At 38.9% G+C, this 18,283-nt stretch overlaps 1 protein-coding gene across 12 annotated transcripts in view; it reads left to right on the forward strand.

Annotated features, from left to right (window-relative positions):
- Nucleotides 1–18,283, forward strand: part of cacna1da (calcium channel, voltage-dependent, L type, alpha 1D subunit, a) — a 274,993-nt gene that overhangs the window by 146,989 nt on the left and 109,721 nt on the right. For 8 of the 12 annotated variants that reach the window (XM_034166498.1, XM_034166497.1, XM_034166500.1 and 5 more), the window contains 5 exons: nucleotides 72–224; nucleotides 335–531; nucleotides 876–979; nucleotides 6,160–6,329; nucleotides 9,751–9,825. In XM_034166498.1, the coding sequence (XP_034022389.1) occupies nucleotides 72–224; nucleotides 335–531; nucleotides 876–979; nucleotides 6,160–6,329; nucleotides 9,751–9,825 (699 nt within the window). Of the gene's footprint in view, nucleotides 1–71; nucleotides 225–291; nucleotides 532–875; nucleotides 980–6,159; nucleotides 6,330–9,750; nucleotides 9,826–18,283 lie in introns of those variants that run through there. The other 4 variants (XM_034166504.1, XM_034166509.1, XM_034166508.1 and 1 more) reach the window with 2 other exon arrangements.

Genomic DNA, 18,283 nt, shown 5'->3' on the forward strand with positions numbered 1-18,283 from the left:
GCATTCATGCACACTTTGACACAAATAATATCTGGGCTCTCCATAATGCATTCTTTGTCCTCTTCGCTTAGGTTTACAGGTGGTATTGAACTCCATTATTAAAGCCATGGTCCCTCTCCTTCACATTGCCCTCTTGGTCTTGTTTGTTATTATCATCTATGCTATTATTGGCCTGGAGCTCTTCATTGGTAAAATGCACGCAACCTGTTATATTCCTGGCTCAGGTATGTTTCTTTCGAATTAAATCATAGATAGAAATACACATAGCACCTGTTTCGGCCTTGCGTAATAAATCAGTCTGGTTTCAGTTATATTTTTTCCTCTTTCCCTGTAGATTTGATTGCAGAGGAGGAACCAGCTCCATGTGCGATCTCAGGGCACGGGCGCCATTGCTCCATCAATGGCACTCAGTGCAGGGAAGGCTGGCAAGGTCCCAACAATGGTATCACCAACTTTGACAACTTTATGTTTGCCATGCTGACGGTGTTTCAGTGTATTACCATGGAGGGATGGACGGATGTGCTGTACTGGGTGAGCCCTCCCTGCCGATTCACTCCAGTAACCTGTTACTGCACAGTCTTCAGCGTAAATGTCAACTTAGATTAGACAAAAGCATTGTGATTGACATTCTGATATGAAACTGCTGATATTTGCCTGAAGCGCCTTATCCCTTTATGATTGATTGACTGAGTGACTCAATGATTGGATGCATTCAGCAGCTCATCCAACACCATGATATTATCAATATGATCTGCTGTTGTTGTTTTTCCTGACAAATGTCAAGCTTTAACAGCTTTTGTCACCTTTTCTTTTTCTTCCTTACGTCTTTTTTTCCATATCCTCTTCTCTCTCTGTGGCAATGTTCCTCCCTGCAGATGAATGATGCTATGGGCTTTGAGCTTCCTTGGGTGTACTTTGTCAGTCTTGTGATCTTCGGCTCCTTTTTCGTTCTTAACCTGGTTTTGGGTGTGCTGAGTGGGTAAGCTCTTTCTTCTCTGTGTAGACAGAGAGCTTCTGCTTGTTTACAGGCTGGAGGTTCTCTGTCTCTTTTATAGTTTTCTTTAAATTAACCAGGTATTCTTCACTCCTGTAGGTCAATGATGCCATTGGATGGGAAACACCTTGGATTTATTTTGTTAGTCTGATCATACTGGGCTCGTTTTTCGTCCTTAACCTTGTGTTGGGTGTGCTAAGTGGGTAAGAGGCAATGTATTCAGTAGTTTTGGGTTGCAGTGTGTGTATAATGTGTTTGCTGTGTACTCTGCAACAAGCCTGACAAGTGTTATTGAACACTTAGATGTTACATCAGTGACAGACTATTCTACAGAAGGACATTCAATTCTCTTTCAGACAGTATTCTTTGACCTCTGTTGGCATCAAACTGTGACATCCTTTACAAAACAACTGCAAAGTGTGTGCTTCCTTACTCACCACATTTCCATCCCACCCACACCCCGGAGAGAAAAATTAATATTATTGCTCGCCCTTAACTCCCTCTGTGCTCCTAAGCTCTCATCCCCATTTCCCTTTCCAGCTCTGTGGAGTGGGGGTGGAGCATTACCGTAGAATTAACTCTGGATGGTTGACCAGCCAGCAACGCCTGGCTTCCAAAGAGCCAACAACTTTAAAACATAATCTCCTCTGGTCTCCAAATTAAATTCAAAATCAATTCAGGCTGTTGTGATGGGATCTGATTTGGTTAGAGTTAATTCTTAAGATTTGGGTTTAGTTAGGTTGCAGTATAGATATTATAGATCATTGCAAATTTTATGCTCTGAGCTTTTTATGCTCTGAGCTTGTCTTTGCAAGACATACAACCCCTGGCAAAATTATGGAATCACCGGCCTCGGAGGATGGTCATTCAGTGTTTAATTTGTAGAAAAAAAGCAGATCACAGACATGACACAAAACTAAAGTCATTTCAAATGGCAACTTTCTGGCTTTAAGAAACACTATAAGAAATCAGGAAAAAAAATATGTGGCATTCAGTAGCGGTTACTTTATTAGACCAAGCAGAGGGAAAAAAAATATGGAATCACTCAATTCTGAGGAAAAAATTAGGAATCATGAAAAACAAAAGAACGCTCCAACACATCACTAGTATTTTGTTGCACCACCTCTGGCTTATATACAGCTTGCAGTCTCTGAGGCATGGACTTAATGAGTGACAAACAGTACTCTTCATCAATCTGGCTCCAACTTTCTCTGATTGCTGTTGCCAGATCAGCTTTGCAGGTTGGAGCTTTGTCATGGACCATTTTCTTCAACTTCCACCAAAGATTTTCAATTGGATTAAGATCCGGACTATTTGCAGGCCATGACATTGACCCTATGTGTCTTTTTGCAAGGAATGTTTTCACAGTTTTTGCTCTGTGGCAAGATGCATTATCGTCTTGAAAAATGATTTCATCATCCCCAAACATCCTTTCAATTGATGGGATAAGAAAAGTGTCTAAAATATCAACGTAAACTTGTGCATTTATTGATGATGTAATGACAGCCATCTCCCCAGTGCCTTTACCTGACATGCAGCCCCATATCATCAATGACTGTGGAAATTTACATGTTCTCTTCAGGCAGTCATCTTTATAAATCTCATTGGAACGGCACCAAACAAAAGTTCCAGCATCACCACCTTGCCCAATGCAGATTCGAGATTCATCACTGAATATGACTTTCATCCAGTCATCCACAGTCCACGATTGCTTTTCCTTAGCCCATTGTAACCTTGGTTTTTTCTGTTTAGCTGTTAATGATGGCTTTCGTTTAGCTTTTCTGTATGTAAATCCCATTTCTTTTAGGCGGTTTCTTACAGTTCAGTCACAGACGTTGACTCTAGTTTCCTCCCATTGGTTCCTTACTTGTTTTGTTGTGCATTTTCGATTTTTGAGACATATTGCTTTAAGTTTTCTGTCTTGATGCTTTGATGTCTTCCTTGGTCTACCAGTATGTTTGCCTTTAACAACATTCCCATGTTATTTGTATTTGGTCCAGAGTTTAGACACAGCTGACTGTGAACAACCAACATCTTTTGCAACATTGCGTGATGATTTACCCTCTTTTAAGAGTTTAATAATCCTCTCCTTTGTTTCAGTTGACATCTCTTGTGTTGGAGCCATGATTCATGTCAGTCCACTTGGTGCAACAGCTCTCCAAGGTGTGATCACTCCTTTTTAGATGCAGACTAACGAGCAGATCTGATTTGATGCAGGTGTTAGTTTTGGGGATGAAAATTTACAGGGTGATTCCATAATTTTTTCCTCAGAATTGAGTGAGTCCATATTTTTTCCCTCTGCTTGGTCTAAAAAAAGTAACCGTTACTGACTGCCACAATTATTTTTCATGATTTCTTATAGTGTTTATTAAAGCCAGAAAGTTGCCATTTGAAATTACTTGCAAAAAAAACACATAGGGTCAATGTCATGGCCTGCAAATAGTCCGGATCTTAATCCAATTGACAATCTTTGGTGGAAGTTGAAGAAAATGGTCCATGACAAGGCTCCAACCTGCAAAGCTGATCTGGCAACAGCAATAAGAGAAAGTTGGAGCCAGATTGATGAAGAGTACTGTCTGCCACAATTTTTTTTCCTGATTTCTTATAGTTTTTCTTAAAGCCAGAAAGTTGCCATTTGAAATGGCTTTAGTTTTGTGTCATGTCTGTGATCTGCTTTTTTTCTACAAAATTAAACAACTGAATGAACATCCTCCGAGGCCGGTGATTCCATAATTTTTGCCAGGGGTTGTATATGCAAGTGTGCAAAATAGTTAATGCAGGTTATAAACATATTTTCCTGTTTTAATATTGTAACTAAAATAAAAAATAAAAAAACCTAGAAGAGAGGTCCCCAAGTCTCACAAGCATGCAGTAAGACTGCATGCACCAGGACCCTAAAGACTTGGACCTTCGTTTTCATGTAAAGATATTGGCATTGCCAAAGACCTTGGTCCAGTGACCTCATGAATCCATAATATCTCTTAAGAGATCTATCAACCTCAAAGACTGAGCTCACAGAGAGATGACCATCGCTTCAAAGATAGGTTTTACACTTTACCCACATACAGACACAGTTGGGTGGGTCTAGGATGCATTAAAGCCTTGTTCTTCATCTTAATCAAGGGTAACTTTACACACAGCAATCAGAGCATTCACTGATTCTGCAACGGTCACAGCCAGGGCACCTTTCCTCACTGACTGTGGCAACAAACGTGCTGGTCTCAACAAACATAACCATCGCCCACTCCATGGAGTCGTTGAACAGAGTAAGAGCTAGAACACAATATGGTTGTCTGTTCTTTGTGAATGCCATGAAAACTGGCACTAAACACAACCATAACCCTCACTGTAACGCTAATGCATCATAATAAGTAAAATCAGAAGACCTCTGTTAAGTTTTACATTACAAATCATGACCCAAAGTTATTTTTGTGGTTGAAATCGTAGAAAAACATATATATATAACTAGGGCATTGCCCATGGGGATCCACAGGCTCTAGATTGGGTAGTGCTGACATTTTTCAAGGGGGGTAATAAATCGTGCAAAGTTTCTATAATGAGTTAGAATGGTGTGTGAGTCCAGAATGTTTTTAGAACCTTTGACCTTAGACTTGAAAAGTTTTTATAAGATAAACTCAGGTCTTTTTATTTCCTGTTATGTAACTTCTTCATGTTAATTCACTGTCTTACTGTATTTATAAATTGTTTAGGTTCTTGTTATTATATACACACTATTATTATTATTATTATTATTATTATTATTATTATTATTATTATTATCATCAGTATTATTTTACTTCTATTTTCTCATTTGATTTTTAAATGGACCACAATGGACATAAGTATTTTCCCTTTCTTGTGTTGTCCATGTATTTTTAACATATTTACAATTATAGTATGTACTTACATTGAACTTTACTAAATAAAATCACATACACTTTTAATATATAGATGATTTACTGCCCCTGCTGGATTGGCGTGAGTCCAGAATATAAATATCAATGTCCATTGTTCAATGTTGTTAGCTAATATATATAGCTTCTCTAAAAATATTAGTGCTATCAATGTTCTGTCTTGGCAGCATTTTCCTTGACCCAAATACATAAGCATACCAAATGGCAAATGTCAGCTGACTGCAATTGCATGTGATCAAAATTGCACATACACATGCACGCAGAGCTTTTGTGTTTTCTGCATTCTGCTGTAAGCAGGTGCTTGTAATTTGACACACAGATGGTGGGGGAAGACATTAAAGGCACTAGACTTTTCACTTATGGTACCAACAGCATGACACTAAGTCACTCATGGTAACAGCAACATAACACGTAACTAAACTCACTAAACTAATTGAAGTACAAAAGACAATAAATCAATAACACTAACAACACTGTTAAAGTAACATGAACCACAATAACAACATTTAAAACCCCAAAAACCTGAACTCCTATGGTGCATTGCAGCACAATGTCCATTGCTGACTGGTTAGCTATAATGGCTAATTTCTCAAAAAATACTTACGTCCTATCAGCTTTCTGTTTTCGCAGCATTCATCCTTTTACCCAAACTACATCAGCATACCCAACGGCAAATGTCAGCTCTCATCAGTTTGTGCGTAATCGAACCCGTACACACGTACGCAGACACACATCGGCCATTTGGCTATTATAATATAGATGTATGTATGTGAGATGTCATGATCACAGGTTCAACACAAATTTTTCACCCAGTAATGGCAGTGTGAAACATACGTTTCTTGATCTGAACTTTCATGTTTTATATTCTGCAGCAGTCAGCAGTACAAGCTATGAATTTGGATTGTATGTAATGCTGAATGTCCTCGAAGGAATATTGTTTGCCTTTCTGTGTGAGTTGGAATCTTAGATTAGTGTACTGTAGGACTCTATATATAGCAGTGTTTTTTTAAGGTGTACATCTCCCTCCAGTGGTTAAGGCTCAGAAAAATGTACCATGCATGTAAAGGTTGTACACACTGGTGAGGAATATCCATTTGTTACAAATGACACTGAAAGAGCAAAGACTTCTATTTATATTTTTAAATTAACAAACATCAATATGTGGCATTATAGTATGTTCATACATGATCAGTTTTATGTGTGTGTGTGTGGGTGTGTGTGTGTGTGTATGTGTGCATTTTGCAAACCCAGAGAGTTCTCTAAGGAGAGAGAGAAGGCCAAAGCCCGTGGAGACTTCCAGAAGTTGCGAGAGAAGCAGCAGCTAGAGGAGGATCTGAAGGGTTACCTGGACTGGATCACTCAGGCTGAAGACATTGACCCCGATAATGAAGACGAAGCCGACGAAGACAGCAAGCGCAACCGTAACTGCCTTTCTCACACACATCTTTCACACGAAAAGTTAAAACCTTCACCTTTATGTGCACATGATACAAAGATATGTTTTTGCTGATTTCAGTACAAACATTTTTTGACTGTAGCATCTCTCAGATCTTTTCCTAAATGTCTGTCACAGATGGAAGTGAAGTGTTCCACTGGAGTTTATCTAAGAAGGGAGAAAATGCATGGGAAAATTAAAAAAATTATATATTTTTTTGAGCAGTAGAAAAACTCATAATCCACATTCTCTTTATATAAGTACTGGCACACATGTAGCACAACACAGGAGCAGGGGTCAAACAGTTCAGTATGTTCTTTTATTATTATTTTGTCACAATTACTCGTATGTGTTTGCCCACTTTTTTTGAAACAGTAATAGTTAGCCTTCAAGCTACATTATTTAAATTGTGCACATGACTCTTGTCTTTTATATTTCCTCACCTTCATTCATCAGCACTAATACCCTCCACTTTTTGTAAATATGGGTTTTGTCTTTTCCATTGAGAGTGAGAGAGAGGAGAGAGATAGATAGACACAGCAAAACTTGTTTAGCGGCAATCACATCAGATTAAAAGATCTACAGAGGTACATTACAGTAATATAGACAGTTGTAAAAATGGTTAGAATAAATCAACAATCATCATCATCAATTTTTCCTCATCACCGTAGTTTACAGTGGTAGCTGTGATTCTGTGGTTTTTATTGGAGCTTATCACCAGTTAAACCAAGTTTACACACATTTTATTTCAAACAGCCACCTCTCTTAAATTCACACCAGAATTTCCAAAGATAGAAAGATCTCTATGGAATTCATGAGCCATGCTTTTACTTTTGAAATGCAACTGAAACTTAGTTCCGTTCGACAGTTCTTATCACAACATGAACACTGCTAATTATACCCCAAATAAATTTGTAAAACTGTAGTAATTAGCTTTACTTCACTGTGTTTTGAAAAGAATGTATTAGTCCGATGCTCACAGTGACCAACTTTAGCAACAAGATGATGAAAACAAAACTACCGTATTTGTGTGTCTGAGCGCCCTGGGCATTCTGCGATCAGTTTTCAATATTAACCACATGGACAATAATTTACTTCATTGAAACATTTTGCACAGTGTTTATATTAAAACAGAAAACTCTGGTTCTCATGGAAGCTTAAAAACGTTTCTACGTGTTTAAATTCACGCGACTCTGCAGTTAAATACTCCATTTGTTGCTGTCCATACAAAGCTAGCCATATTGTCACAGAACACTTACTGTTTGTTGCACAAGAGTCTTTAACAATAAGAGCATGGGACAAACGGATGATGAGAAAACATGAAACATTGTTTTTTGCCTTTTACAATATGCTGGAGGTCACAGATTGAATTTGTGGGCATTTAATAAGCCTTAATTAAAAAATTATATATTTTCAGGTGGGCATTTAAACAACTTTCTGTCTGGCGCTTTCTTATCTCTGCAGCAAAAAAACACCTGACGTGGTGTGCACAGTCAGTTTTCGATGTTATAAGCAATGCAGACAATAATTTGCTTCACTGAAACATTTTGTACAGCATTGTATTAAAACAGAAAACACTGGATCTCATGGAAAAATAAAAATTAGTGATGAAATTTTTTCCAGAAAATCCGGGTTTTTACTTATGTGGTAAACATTTCCGAGTTGTTTTTGATAGCGTATGTCAGAATTAATGTTCCATGCTCAAACAGTTGGTGGTTGAAATGCACCATGTTGGTTTGCAAACCGCCAATAAACACAAAAGAAGGGTTATTTTTTTTTTCCTGGCGCGTGTCGGATTTAGTTTGTGGTCTGTATTTGTAAAATTGTTTCGAAGCGTCTCTGATGAGACGTCACAGTGGATATTAACTTGTGATGACAGACTGTGTATTATAGTTTTATCATCTCGCCAATATGGGAAAATAGAGTCTTTTCACACAGCTTGTATCATGATGATACAGACTCTTCTTTGGGGTGGACAAATTGACTTGACCCAATAAAAAATTTTTGGGGGGGATTTTTGGGGGGTATAGACCTGAAAATGCACCAGAATGCATCTGAGAGCATCTGGGATTTAAAATTTTTCTGGGGTAGAATCTCTCCCAGGAGCTTCAGGCCTTCAGCCCTTGCCAAATCCTTTCAAGTTTTTTTTTCCATGGCCACTTTCATCACTGAAAAAACCATCAGCCTCACTGAAAACAGTGTGCATCTAGTCTGTTGCTGACAGTGAACATGTGAAGCCAGGTTGTCATGTTCTCCCACAGAAGTGCTGTGTCCTCTGTGTCACACTGTCTCACTCTCAAAACAGCAAACAAAGATCCATGCAGCAGAAAAGACTCTTCTAAACTCCCCTCAAAGTTCTGAACATGCACAAAACTTAATGACGAACTTTGCGGACATCAGCTGACAAGAAACTCACTTTGGTGGATAGAAAATGGCTTTTGTTGGACAAAAACAAATACAAATAGTGGAGCCCATTCACTGTGTGACTGTGGCAAAGCTAGCCCACATTGCTACACAACACTTCTTGTTTCTTGCACAAGTCTTTCAAATAAGAGCACAATACAAATGGATGATGCCATCACACGTTTGACACAGAAAAGGAGAAAAACATCTTTAAAACTCATTATTTGTTGCTTTTTACAATATGGTGGGAGTCATGGAATTAATTTATTTTAGGTGGGCGTTTAATAAACTTAAATTTTTTTAACCAACTTTCTTCAAAAAAGATGGGCTGATGTATGGCTTTGGGCTCTCAGACTTGCAAATACGGTATAACTAAAAGCAAATAAATGGCAATTAGAATTCAGATGTTTTTAGTTTATGTTTAATAATAGTAATAATAATATTGTAGTTTTAATAATAGTTTAATCAGTTTTTATATTGGAACATACCAAAATTGTCTGCTTAAGTTCAGAATTATTCCTATGACCAAGCTTCCTGTTATACTTAAATCCTGGAGAGGTATAGTACAATTTTCTGTAATCATCTGATGCAACATTTATGGGCAAAAAAAAAAAATAAATTCAGGTTTTTCAGTTGCAAGGATGGAAATCCATGTTGCTTTTCTTCAACATTCATCCCGGCTTTTGCTGTCTGTCAGTGATATATTAGCTCATGCTGACATGTTGACATGTAAATGCTTTTATTTGCACTTGCAACGTGCTGGCATAGGCTGTAGGAGCTCACTGTGACTAACACCTCTCCGTGTTCTTCTGTCCTCCCCAGTGTCTGCTGCCCCTGTGGCTCCAGCTGCTCTTGTCATTGTTGCACATTGATATTTTGAATATTGCTGTTGTCTTGTGGTGCTTGTCTTGCTCTGACCCATTTTGATGGCAGCCCATTCTCGCCTTCATGTCCCTCTGCTGTGGCGTTGTGTCTGAATGGGGTTGCATGCATTGCACGTGAAGGAGTGACTCTGGCTGACCTCACTGAGAAGAAGAAAGGAAGGTTTGGGTGGTTCAGCCAGTCCTCTGACACTCATGGTAAATCCTGTGCTTTCCCCACTGTGTTGTCTAACTCCTGTTTGGTTGAGTGTGTACTTGGTCAAAGCTTTCATTGCTCAAAATAATCAGTGTTATATATTTTCACTTAGCAAAATTATATTTTAGATATTTGTTTAGAATTGTGAATAGTCATGTGTCATGACTTGTTGACATGATCCAAGGCTTGTAATCATTTAAAGTCAGTTTTAATTGAAGCAGAGGTTATAGAGAAAATATGAACCTGAATGAGCTCCCAATGAAAGAGGTACTGGTCCATCCACAGCTACAATTTAGGAAACGTGCACAGCTTTATTATCTTCTGATACAAATGATTGTCTCAGCAAAAGGGTAATGGCCATTTGTGGCATGCCTCATCCCCATCATTACAGTAGCTCATTTTACACCCCTGTCACACCTTGACGATTTAGCCAGTGTGTGCGCCACCCATATTAAAAATGCTGGCATACACAGGCTAACGCCTAATAAATTATGGATATGTTTTGTATAAGTTGAGAGCACGTTGAAGCACGCTGATATACAACCCCAATTCCAATGAAGTTGGGACGTTGAAATGTAAATAAAAACAGAATACATTGATTTGCAAATCCTCTTCAACTTATTCAGTTGAATACACCACAAAGACAAGATATTTAATATTCAGACTGATCATCTTTATTGTTTTTGTGCAAATATTTGATCATTTTGAAATGGATGCCTGCAACACATTTCAAAAAAGGTAGGTTTACCACTGTGTTACATCACCTTTCCTTCTAACAACACTCAATAAGCATTTGGGAACTGAGGACACTAATTGTGAGTGTCATGATTGGGTATAAAAGGAGCATCTCCAAAAGGCTCAGCCGTTCACAAGCAAAGATGGGGCGAAGATCACCACTTTGTGAACAACTGTGTGAAAAAACAGTCCAACAGTTTAAGAACAATGTTTCTCAATGTTCAAGTGCAAGGATTTAGGGATTCCATCATCTACAGTCCATAATATAATCAGAGACTCAGAGAATCTGGAGAACTTTCCACACGTAAGCGGCAAGGCCGAAAACAAACATTGAATGCCTGTGACCTGACCTTCGATCCATCAGGTGGCACTGCATTAAAAACCAACATCATTGTGTAAAGGATCTTACTGCGTGGGCTCAGGAACACTTCAGAAAATCATTGTCAGTTAACACAGTTCATCGCTACATCTACAAGTGCAAGTTAAAACTCTACCATGCAAAGCGAAAGCCATACATCAACAACATTCAGAAACGCCGCCACCTTCTCTGGGCCCGAGCTCATTTGAAATGGACAGACGTGAAGTGGAAAAGTGTGCTGTGGTCTGAAGAGTCCAAATTTCAAATTATTTTTGGAAATCATGGACGTCGTGTCCTCCAGACAAGAGGAAAAAGACCATCCAGATTGTTACCAGCGCAAAGTTCAAAAGCGAGCATCTGTGATGGTATGGGGGTATGTTAGTAGCCATGGAATGGGCAACTTACACATCTGTGATGGCACCATCAATGCTGAAAGGTACACTCAACAAAAATATAAACGCAACACTTTTGGTTTTGCTCCCATTTTGTATGAGATGAACTCAAAGATCTAAAACTTTTTCCACATACACAATATCACCATTTCCCTCAAATATTGTTCACAAACCAGTCTAAATCTGTGATAGTGAGCACTTCTCCTTTGCTGAGCTAATCCATCCCACCTCACAGGTGTGCCATATCAAGATGCTGATTAGACACCATGATTAGTGCACAGGTGTGCCTTAGACTGCCCACAATAAAAGGCCACTCTGAAAGGTGCAGTTTTATCACACAGCACAATGCCACAGATGTCGCAATATTTGAGGGAGCGTGCAATTGGCATGCTGACAGCAGGAATGTCAACCAGAGCTGTTGCTCATGTATTGAATGTTCATTTCTCTACCATAAGCCGTCTCCAAAGGCGTTTCAGAGAATTTGGCAGTGCATCCAACCAGCCTCACAACCGCAGACCACGTGTAACCACACCAGCCCAGGACCTCCACATCCAGCATGTTCGCCTCCAAGATCGTCTGAGACCAGCCACTCGGACAGCTGCTGAAACAATCGATTTGCATAACAGAAAGCGCTGTAACTAGGTTTAAGGATATGATTCCTTCTTTATGTTCTCTAATGCTATATACCAACACAGTACAGAGTAGCTACCTAAACTCTGTAAGTGAGATAGAGTATCTCGTCAATAGTTTTACATCCTCATTGAAGACAACTTTGGATGCTGTAGCTCCTATGAAAAAGAGAGCTTTAAATCAGAAGTGCCTGACTCAGTGGTATAACTCACAAACTCGCAGCTTAAAGCAGATAACCCGTAAGTTGGAGAGGAAATGGCGTCTCACTAATTTAGAAGATCTTCACTTAGCCTGGAAAAAGAGTCTGTTGGTCTATAAAAAAAAGCCCTCAGTAAAGCTAGGACATCTTACTACTCATCACTAATTGAAGAAAATAAAAACAACCCCAGGTTTCTTTTCAGCACTGTAGCCAGGCTGACAAAGAGTCAGAGCTCTATTGAGCCGAGTATTCCTTTAACTTTAAATAGTAATAACTTCATGACTTTCTTTGCTAATAAAATTTTAACTATTAGAGAAAAAATTACTCATAACCATCCCAAAGACGTATTGTTATCTTTGGCTGCTTTCAGTGATGCCGGTATTTGGTTAGACTCTTTCTCTCCGATTGTTCTGTCCGAGTTATTTTCATTAGTTACTTCATCCAAACCATCAACATTTCTATTAGACCCCATTCCTACCAGGCTGCTCAAGGAAGCCCTACCATTATTTAATGCTTCGATCTTAAATATGATCAATCTATCTTTATTAGTTGGCTATGTACCACAGGCTTTTAAGGTGGCAGTAATTAAACCATTACTTAAAAAGCCATCACTTGACCCAGCTATCTTAGCTAATTATAGGCCAATCTCCAACCTTCCTTTTCTCTCAAAAATTCTTGAAAGGGGAGTTGTAAAACAGCTAACTGATCATCTGCAGAGGAATGGTCTATTTGAAGAGTTTCAGTCAGGTTTTAGAATTCATCATAGTACAGAAACAGCATTAGTGAAGGTTACAAATGATCTTCTTATGGCCTCAGACAGTGGACTCATCTCTGTGCTTGTTCTGTTAGACCTCAGTGCTGCTTTTGATACTGTTGACCATAAAATTTTATTACAGAGATTAGAGCATGTCATAGGTATTAAAGGCACTGCGCTGCGGTGGTTTGAATCATATTTATCTAATAGATTACAATTTGTTCATGTAAATGGGGAATCTTCTTCACAGACTAAGATTAATTATGGAGTTCCACAAGGTTCTGTGCTAGGACCAATTTTATTCACTTTATACATGCTTCCCTTAGGCAGTATTATTAGACGGCATTGCTTAAATTTTCATTGTTACGCAGATGATACCCAGCTTTATCTATCCATGAAGCCAAAGGACACACACCAATTAGCTAAACTGCAGGATTGTCTTACAGACATAAAGACATGGATGACCTCTAATTTCCTGCTTTTAAACTCAGATAAAACTGAAGTTATTGTACTTGGCCCCACAAATCTTAAAAGCATGGTGTCTAACCAGATCGTTACTCTGGATGGCATTTCCCTGATCTCTAGTAATACTGTGAGAAATCTTGGAGTTATTTTTGATCAGGATATGTCATTCAAAGCGCATATTAAACAAATATGTAGGACTGCCTTTTTGCATTTACGCAATATCTCTAAAATCAGAAAGGTCTTGTCTCAGAGTGATGCTGAAAAACTAATTCATGCATTTGTTTCCTCTAGGCTGGACTATTGTAATTCATTATTATCAGGTTGTCCTAAAAGTTCCCTAAAAAGCCTTCAGTTGGTTCAGAATGCTGCAGCTAGAGTACTGACGGGGACTAGCAGGAGAGAGCATATCTCACCCGTGTTGGCCTCCCTTCATTGGCTTCCTGTTAATGCTAGAATAGAATTTAAAATTCTTCTTCTTACTTATAAGGTTTGAATAATCAGGTCCCATCTTATCTTAGGGACCTCGTAGTACCATATTACCCCATTAGAGCGCTTCGCTCTCAGACTGCGGGCTTACTTGTAGTTCCTAGGGTTTGTAAGAGTAGAATGGGAGGCAGAGCCTTCAGCTTTCAGGCTCCTCTCCTGTGGAACCAGCTCCCAATTCAGATCAGGGAGACAGATACCCTCTCTACTTTTAAGATTAGGCTTAAAACTTTCCTTTTCGCTAAGGCTTATAGTTAGGGCTGGATCGGGTGACCTTGGACCATCCCTTGGTTATGTTGCTTTAGACGTAGACTGTGTTTCATAATTATTGTATGGCCTTGCCTTGCAATGTGGAGCGCCTTGGGGCAACTGTTTGTTGTGATTTGGCGCTATACAAGAAAAAAGTTGATTGATTGACTTATTTATTTCTATATTTATTGATTTATTTTCATTGTTAGTTGGTTTTTATCTTTTCTGTTGTTTTGTTTCATCAGGTTGTTTTTGTCTCTTTCACTAAAATTGTACTGCAGCATTATTATGAGTTATTATTACTATTATTCTTGTTGTTGCTATTATTATTAATATATAAATAAAATTATACAGAAAACAAATGCACACACAACCTGCTGATATGTGAACAGCTTAATGCTAACTTTAACATTGAAAACGCCATAGACATGCTAACGCGTTAGCATCGGTCCCGTTTTTAAGTTATAAAATACATCTATCAACTGTTTCAGAAGACCATAACAGGTCGGTTTAACATAAAAAAGGTAAATATTACTCACAGACATATGCTCTTTCGGCTTTTTGCGGGGAAAATTAAGATAAAGTGAAATAAAATAATGAATCAGCGAAGCACCAGATCGAAGCATTGCTTCAATCTGCAAATCACTGCTTCGATTGGTTCAAGGTTCAAAGCAAAGTTGCTCTGCAGAAAAGTTGATTACAGACCCGCTGCAGGGTCTGTAATCAATGTAGAGAAATGATCATTTTCCTGACAAACACCCCCAAAAACAATGGCCACTCTGAAGGACCGATAAGGTCCTTCAGATTTCCTGTGGACACCTAGTGACTCTTACACCTCCACTTCATCCCTGTTTTATTTAAGTTTAATGACAACTTGTTTCAGTCAAACCATATTTTCAATTTGTTAATTTCTTCAGTGATTTCCTTCAGAACTATGTGCCAAAGTAAGAAAATTGCTGCATCCTAGTAAGAGCAGAATACTACTGGAATGAATTTGGACAAGGAAAGTTGGGTTTTTTCTCACCAAAATGGATGCTGCACTCACTGCAGTTTTGTTGTATAGAATAGTCCCAGATTGCATTTCAGAGCTTCTGGAATTCAAACATTTTTGTGTGGGTGGTGTTGGGGGTAATTTTGGGTTTCAGCTTTTTTTTGTTTTCTACCACTTTCATCCCTGAATATGTCAATCGTGAGTCCTTTTGTGCGGATTAAAGTCACTAACTGGGATTCCTGTCTTGTTGGGAGAAAGAAACCAGAATCGTCCTCCGTTCTGTTCACACAGGTCCAAATGCTGCGCGGCTCTCTGCCGAGTCAAGTTAGAACGATAGAGTCCAGTCAGAATTAATACATTTCCCCAAAATTAGATGTCCTGCGCTGATATGCAGCAGCCGGCTGAGCTCAACTCAGAGGTATGGAGAGACAGTCATGCCAAAATGTCTGAAAGGAAATGCTTTTGACAAAACTACAGATTTTATTTATTTTTATTTATGTCCAGAGATCAAGAATCCAGTGACCAATTTAAAATGTTGTTGACATAGAAAACCTGTAAAGCCTACTTTTAGTACACAGAAAATTCACAAGAGGTATCATAAGGGAATCGATAATGGCATCGATATCGATAAAATCTTATCAATACCCATCCCTATGATACACCAAGACTAAAATAAAATAAAATAATGTTAAATTATCCTGTTTTGCCTCCGTGTGGAGAAGGGACACTATGCAACAGCATACGAGCACTCAATGACAATATTTAAGTGTTCCGCCTGCGAAACAAAAGGGTTCTGCCAGCAGTAGAAATGCAAACCACGCCAGAACAACTGTTCCGACTCGCACCACATCACGCAGTACCGACTTGAACCTTTCGGTGTAACCGGGACTGTCAGCTTATGCTGGTTAAATCATCAAGGTGTGACAGCTGTATAATTTATTAGACGTATGCCAGTGGTGTTAATTCGGTTGGCATACGCTGGCTAAATCATCAAGGTGTGGCAGGGCCCTAATTTCAATTTCAATATATTTTCATTTATATAGCACCAAATCAAAACAGAGTTGCCTCAAGGCACTTCACACAATTAAGGTCTAACCTTACTAACCCCCAGAGCTGCAGTGGTAAAGGCCCGGCCCCACTGGGGAGAGGATTAATTGCGCATGAATTGAGTATACAAATGTTGGGCGAAAAGTGGCCAAAAATGACAAATGTCTAAGTATGAATTACAGATATATTAATAATGTACAGCGAATATATGACAAACAGTCACGGATGTACAGTAGTGTTCAGAATAATAGTAGTGCTATGTGACTAAAAAGATTAATCCAGGTTTTGAGTATATGTCTTGTTACATGGGAAACAAGGTACCAGTAGATTCTCACAAATCCAACAAGACCAAGCATTCATGATATGCACACTCTTAAGGCTATGAAATTGGGCTATTATTAAAAAAAAGTAGAAAAGGGGGTGTTCACAATAATAGTAGTGTGGCATTCAGTCAGTGAGTTTGTCAGTTTTGTGGAACAAACAGGTGTGAATCAGGTGTCCCCTATTTAAGGATGAAGCCAGCACCTGTTGAACATGCTTTTCTCTTTGAAAGCCTGAAGAAAATGGGACGTTCAAGACATTGTTCAGAAGAACAGCATAGTTTGATTAAAAAGTTGATTGGAGAGGGGAAAACTTATACACAGGTGCAAAAAATTATAGCCTGTTCATCTACAATGATCTCCAATGCTTTAAAATGGTGCAAGCATCATGATATGGGCATGTTTCTCCTACTATGGTGTTGGGCCTATATATCGCATACCAGGTATCATGGATCAGTTTGGATATGTCAAAATACTTGAAGAGGTCACGTTGCCTTATGCTGAAGAGGACATGCCCTTGAAATGGGTGTTTCAACAAGACAATGACCCCAAGCACACTAGTAAATGAGCAAAATCTTGGTTCCAAACCAACAAAATTAATGCCTTGCAGATGTGAAGAAATCATGAAAAACTGTGGTTATACAACTAAATACTAGTTTAGTGATTCACAGGATTGCTAAAAAAGCAGTTTGAACATAATAGTTTTGAGTTTGTAGCGTCAACAGCAGATGCTACTATTATTGTGAACACCCCCTTTTCTACTTTTTTTTTTACTAATAGTCCAATTTCATAGCCTTAAGAGTGTGCATATCATGAATGCTTGGTCTTGTTGGATTTGTGAGAATCTACTGAATCTACTGGTACCTTGTTTCCCATGTAACAATAAGAAATATACTCAAAACCTGGATTAATCTTTTTAGTCACATAGCACTACTATTATTCTGAACACTACTGTATAACACATGTATTGAGCAAACGGATCGGACGCATTGCGATGATCACGGAGGTATTACAGATGTATTGACAATGCATTGCGCACTTGTTGCGCATGCACGGCATCTGCATTGCGGTCATAAATGAAGTGTACTCGGGCCTTTCGGCATCACTGTTTACACCAAAACCACAGACTCTGGAGCAATTGCTGGACTTGGACAAGCTGATTGGAGTAAACAATCAGTGAACAGGGCGAGTGGTGACGTCAGCAGATCCCATCAGAGCGCAGCTTGTCTGAACGATTAGAACAAGAAGTTAAATCTGTTATAAACATGGAAATAAATACTGTAACAGCTACACACAAGAGGAAAACACACGCAACTGTTTTATCAAGCCTTGACAATGTAAACAAGTCAAATAATTACCTTTTTAGACGGCTCAAAATGCTTTTTGCATCTTGTTAGGCGCGCGTGCGTGTGCGAACAGCTTGGACTGCAGCCTCCTCTGTGATTCAGGAAGTGATTAGAGCTGTTTTGAACGACGAATTTGCAGAAAACATAATTAATCCGCCACAAAATAATTATTTTATATACGCAGCGTCCAGCGCAGAACGCGTCGCAGCTGGTAGAACAAAGAACGGCGTCCAGCTGTGAACACAGTAGGTGGGATCGTCAGGACACAGGTCGTGCTGCTGTGTGAAGCTAAACATGCTCGTATCAGTGCGCCTTTATGTTGTTGAATGACGTTTTTGGGGACCCATAACTACATCTGTACGTTTCCACAGCCGGACTGGCACTGACTGGCAGGTATGTCGATGTCTGCCATGGTACTTTGGGTTTACGTGGTGTGTTTGTTGTGCATTCGCAAATTGTCCACAAATCAGATGCAAAGCTGACATAATACA

Source organism: Thalassophryne amazonica, chromosome 3 (assembly GCF_902500255.1).
Source record: "Thalassophryne amazonica chromosome 3, fThaAma1.1, whole genome shotgun sequence".
NCBI classification, from domain to species: Eukaryota; Metazoa; Chordata; class Actinopteri; order Batrachoidiformes; family Batrachoididae; genus Thalassophryne; species Thalassophryne amazonica.